Source organism: Anneissia japonica, unplaced genomic scaffold, assembly GCF_011630105.1.
Source record: "Anneissia japonica isolate Jap-2015-1 unplaced genomic scaffold, ASM1163010v1 scaffold1302_len1884557_cov193, whole genome shotgun sequence".
Lineage (NCBI taxonomy): Eukaryota > Metazoa > Echinodermata > Crinoidea > Comatulida > Comatulidae > Anneissia > Anneissia japonica.
Window position 1 is genome coordinate 354114 of NW_022736804.1, and position 5949 is coordinate 360062.

Sequence of the window (5949 nt, forward strand, 5' to 3'; positions counted from 1 at the left end):
AGATGTGTATAAGAGAATATATATATAGAGAGAGGGGGAAGTTGAATCAATCAATGGATCGATCGATCAACCAACCAACCATTGTTAACCAACAAGTCAATCAATCAGTATAATAATATATTGATAACAAATCATGACAACGGTTTTTTTGGTGTTCTTTTTTTAGATTCAGTTTTGCTTTTAAAAAAAACTAGTTTACTGTACTGATAATTCAACTTGGAGGGTCGTTATTCACTAACTACGGACAATTATAATACTCACAAAGAATGGATTTTCCGAAGTTTATAAATACTGTATAGACATATATAGCAGACGTCATCTGAAAACGCCACACAAATATTAGACAACAACAGTCATCGTTTATTGTCTGGAGAAACTAACTACATGAAGCTAATATATAGGCCTATATTGTTTAATATATAGGCCTATATTGTTTCTAATCATACTTGCATGAAATTCTCACTTTTCAACCCTCACTCACTCACCACTGACGAAGGACTAGTGTTGTCTGAAAGCTCTGGTTCTATTTCTGGCTGTTTACTTACGTCTACTTTTTAGCTGCTGCTTACTTTTGTATCTCTACCGAGATCCAGCCATTGTTTCCCACAGCATTGTTGTTTTTCAGTATTTTGCCTATATATATATATATATATATATATAAGCAACAGCTAAAAAGTAAACGTAAGTATAAATTTGATGCTTGACCACTATCACGAATAATTTACCAGAATGTCGATCATACATTCAACTTGTGTAAACTTCACCAAGTAAATGCTTATTTTTAACCCCTTACAATGGACTTTCGTCGATACGATATTTCGCCGACACATGTTTTGCCGACAGGTCGACATAATTCGCCGACAGTCAATTCGTCTGTATCAAATTCGCCATAAATCGTAACCGTACGGGATGTTTCGACAAATGCCTATTCACACGTTAATTTGCCGACAGTGTTTTTGCCTCCAACAGCAATTCGACGACAGCCATTTCTCCGGCATCCAACTTTCCGAAGCCATTCGCCGACAATGCACCTGTATATTTAATTCATTTAAATCAAATTTAGATCAAACTTAATAATGTGATTTTAAATAGCGGATTTAGGGGGGTAAAAAAAAGAAAGAAAATTGATTGCCCAAACGCATCAGGTTATATTCGGGCGATAAGAAAACAAAAATGTCCTCTAAGATGGTGTTATCTTCGGCCTTTCGGTCCCGGCCCCTCCCCCCTTCGGACATCTGTGGATTCGCCCCTGAATTGGCCTACATGCCAGCAACTAAAGAACATAGGCTATTTAATATTATGATTGGGCTGGGCATTTTATGGTGATAGATTAATTAAATGAAAAACAGTGAAAGTTTAACATTGTTCTGTGTATATAATTTGAATTCCTTCAATTTTAAACGAATGACCGCTGATTTTCTTATAATTTTTGTAGTATTTCAAATGAATATGTACCCGCTGTTGATTAAAATCTGGCCGATGTCGAAAAAAAGTTTGGCCGTGAGATGGCGTGTGTTTGGCCGTGAAGCCTGTCGACTATCTGGCAACCCTGACAAACAACATCAAAGAGTACATCAGTAACTTGGTAACATTTAATGTGCTGTATTAAAGTTTCCCGTGGAGGGTTGATGACAAAAGAAGGAGGTTTAGCAGAGCACAATTCTGTACTGAAGTAGGCCTATATTAACATTGGGAGAAGGTAGGTAAAAGAAACAACAATGTTTTGAGCAGGGACACCGGCTAGGCCTATACCACTATGCCCACTTGATCCGGCCTGCATAGGCCTACAACCTCACATGCTCTCTCTAGGCCTAGCAGCACTGTAGGTAGGCGACAGGCCTAGCCTAGCAAGTAGGCGAAGTGCCTTTCAATACTCTATCTGTTGTCTTGCGGAAGTTGCTGTGAAAACTCTCTTGACCTTATCTTGACTCTTATATAGAGTAGGATAATAGGCCTTTTTCACGAATTGGTAGACATATTGAAGTGATGACAAACATTGCGAATCAGCGGTGCGTAACCAACAGAAATAATTAAGATAAGCTTTTGGGCTGATTTTCTGACATCATGTTATTTTAAAAAATCATAACTCCATAACGGGGCGTCGTACCCAAAAATTGTTTCCAGCAAAATGTTCTTAAAAGACTATTCTATACCACTACATGATTGAAAAAAAATTAAAAAATGTTTTTGAAATCAAGATGGAAAAAGAAAAGCCTATCTAAGTAGTATATTTTCGGAGGTCATGTTACTCAAAAAATCATACAGTATATCCTTATTTATTCTATTGGTTACGCTTCGCTGCTCAGCACTGTTTGTCATCGATCGAAGATGTCTGACACAGCGTAAAAAACGGCGTATTACTGTCTTTAAAAAATAGTTTTGAATATTTTATGTTTTGTTTTAAGATGGCAGACTTAAACTGCCTAAATGTACCTAAGGTACAGCAATTTCCTGCTCTGAACTCTCCACAAAGGCTGGGAGGCAAGGTGGCAGAACCAGGGCGTGCCAAGGTACCACTGAAGCCAGGCCGATCCCTCATGGACTGGGTTCGGCTTGGCCAAAAATCAGGGAATGCTCTAAATGGACTGAAAGGACAACAAATGCGCGAAGTAACAGCAGAAGAGCTGGCCAAACATAATAAACATACAGATGCCTGGACTGCACTTAGAGGTAAAATTTGAATATCTATTCTATTGTACTCACAATATAAGGGTAGTTACACCCCTTATCCTCCCCAGTTTTTAAATATTCAAAAATATACATCTCAATAACCGTTCCCAAGTTTTCCATCAAATATGCTTTTTGTGTCTTAGAAAAATCAGCATATCAAAAATTATTTTCCTCCGGCTTCACTTTAAGCATTAGCTATTTACCAGAACACAAGGACCAGTGATAAGGGTTTTTTGGGTGTTTTTAAACCATCCATATCAATTGCTTCTTATCTTTATAATTTAGTGTATCTGTATCGCATGTCCATTATATGTTGTATGTTATAAGTATAGGTGGCGCTGCACTGTTGCTGCTTGGCGTTCCCAGGGCCCAGCCCATATTTCCGATTTCCAATTAGAAAAAAGTATCATAAATAAAAGTTGACACAAAATAAAGTACACTAATAATAATAATTCTTTATTTGTCCTAATTCTAATTGTTTTCAGGACGTGTCTACAATATTACACCGTATATGGAATACCACCCTGGAGGGGCGGATGAACTAATAAAGGGTGCGGGGATTGATGGAACAGCTCTGTTTAATGATGTATGTAATTTTTTTGCCTTGGAGCTTATTATTTTTATTGGGATGATTAAATTCATTTTGTTAACAATACTTTATATAACAGAATTTTTACTTTGATGGTATCTTATCCATCCCACTATTACAATATAAACAATACATAATATGTACATTAAAGAATAAACTTATTATTAACTGGTACTGCTATGGGCATTTATAATGCCTCGTCCTTGCTGTTATAGTTCTTTTCCCTGGTCATTGGATCCAATCAGCACTGGAGCAGGCAACCCCACCAGGTACCCATTTATACTTCTGGGTGGAGAGGAGCAATGCAGATAAAGTGTCCTGCTCAAGGATGCAAGCGAAATGCACAGTGAGGGATTTGAAACCCCCGACCTTGAGGTTAGGAAACAAACTGCTTCTTACTGAAACTGAAGTCGGGTGTTCCACAAATTCAGAATATTTCTTTCAACTTGGAATACCCGACTTCAGATGGGTAATTTCCCGGGAGATTTTTGCTTGAGTGCGGGAGGCTGTCCTGAACTCCAGGAGATTCCCGCAACCTCCAGTAGAAACTTATGACCACTGTGCAATACCATTGGATTTCTGAAATTATCATCAGCTAGCCGACCTATGACTTCAGCTTTGGAGCTCATTTGTGGGCTCAAAAGCAACTCGAGTGTCTGTCCTCTATTTTTTTCAGATACACCAGTGGGTTAACTTTGAGTCTATGTTAGCGAAATGTTATATAGGCAGACTCAAGACCACATTCAGTGTCCCAACAAAAGGTATAGTACACCTTCATTTTTAAGCTTGACAAAGATAGGCATGGAGATACAATACCGATCATAAGCAGTGTACTTCAAGCTTGACTTCAAGGAAAGATTTGCCCGCAGGCAAACTTCAGGCTGTGGATGCCAGCAACTTCAATGAACAAATTTTTCTTGTATTTTATTGATAATAGCATGTTAACCTGCAAATTTGCATACAAATCATCTTAGCTTTGTTTTTTTCGTAGTCCCTCCCAAGTCTAAATCGAAGGTTTCAGTAGCAACAGAAAAAAGTAGTAAACTAACACCACCAAATACAGGTAAATTGGTATTTCTTTTATATAACTCATAGAGAGTACTAATACAGATGCATGTATACTTGTCAAATCAATTACAGTAAATGTGTTTTTTCTTAATTTCTCATAATAAATGTATATATGGGCAAGTCTAGTGGCCGAGCGGTAAGGCAGGGCCGCCGCTAGCTACAGCCTTAACATCAGCGCTGGTTCCAGCTGCTCCTCGCCCATGGTTCGGTTGGTAGAACCAAGTCTTCTCGGATAAGGACTTAAAATGGAGGTCCTGTGTGCTTGTGCACACTTTAAAGAACCCATTGCATCTTTTGAAAGAGTAATGGGTTACCCCGATGTTATGGTTCATTTCAGCCCCTGTCGTGGAATGAAGTGAACATGTAGCTACCGTGAAGCGCCTCTTTATGGCTGCTAGGTAGTCATGGACCACGCCCACGCAATTCAGCACAATGTAGCTGCAAGTTATCGGTTATTCTACCTTTACCTATATTTTTTTTTCAATTCTTTTGAAGGTGTAAATCTAAAAAATATAGAGAAATATGAAGGAAAACCAAGAGCACGGTAAATCTACCTTTAAATATGATTACCATCAACATCTTCATCTTTATCATTAGTATCATTGTTATTATTGCTTATCGTTGTCAATATTATCTTTATTGTGCTGTTCCTAATACTGTCTCATTTATTATCTCTGTTCCATTAAAAAGTGTGCCGCTGATGAAAGAGTGTAGTTCTTGATAAATTATAGTTATATATCATTATATATTTCGATTTTCGTTACATGCCCCGTACGTAGCGGGGTGCGACAGGCCATTGTCAGGGGGTTCCCAAGAAGCCCAGTTGTCCTGTCTCCTCTCAGTTTAAAAAAAAAATTAAAACAACATTTGGGAAAAAAGAAAATGATATTCAAATTGTAAGAGAGTGCAAATTCCGGCCATTTGAAGGTGCCATAATCATAAATTTTCTTCCCTCAGTCTCAACAATTGTGGGGCTTATGTAGTATTTCCTCCATCTGTGAAAGCCCCTCCCTGGCCCCTCTTCCAATTCCTAGATCCACCATTGAAAACCGTATATGCATGTTCTGAAATCAATTAATTAAGACCTAAAATTATCAAAAATTCAACAGTTTTTCCCTCCTAGGCGCCCCCCAGCCTCCCTCCGGGTTATTTTGGTACACTCTCTACAAATTCGCACACAACCAATAAAAATCATGCATACGGGCATGCTTTTATTAATTATGTTCTTACTCATCCAAAAGGTATGATTGGTACCAAAATTCCAGCAGTGTAATAATCACAGTGTACGCCAAGTGTCAGGTGAGAATACAATTTTACCAAATCTCCAAAGATTTCTATTTACAGTAGAACCCCTTTTAAGTGTCCCTAGAATAGAAGTGTCCCTTGATTAGAGGTGTCCCTTGAATAGAGGTGTCCCGAAGGAGGGCTCTACTGTATTTTTTCTTTAGTATTTGATCCAGTGACAAGGCAGGTATTGTAACCATTGATTTCAAAATTATCTAATAACAAATAAGAGCATGCTTAAAATCAGTCATTAATTGAAAAATGCTTTAAAAGAATGACATTTTGACTCCATCTTGAAGTCTAATAACTGGTAAGATTTGTTATGATGATATATATAT

The 5949-nt window shown here is 37.8% G+C and overlaps 2 protein-coding genes across 2 annotated transcripts in view; both read left to right on the forward strand.

Annotated features, from left to right (window-relative positions):
* Positions 1–5949, forward strand: part of LOC117116897 (cytochrome b5 reductase 4-like) — a gene marked incomplete at its 5' end in the record, with an annotated part of 23606 nt that overhangs the window by 10308 nt on the left and 7349 nt on the right.
* Positions 1497–5907, forward strand: LOC117116898 (cytochrome b5 reductase 4-like). Its single transcript, XM_033261025.1, has 7 exons — positions 1497–1699; positions 2406–2670; positions 3156–3256; positions 3936–4020; positions 4251–4322; positions 4823–4871; positions 5569–5907. Exons 2-7 carry the CDS (start codon positions 2406–2408, stop codon positions 5672–5674), a joined length of 678 nt encoding a protein of 225 aa, XP_033116916.1. The 5' UTR covers positions 1497–1699; the 3' UTR covers positions 5675–5907.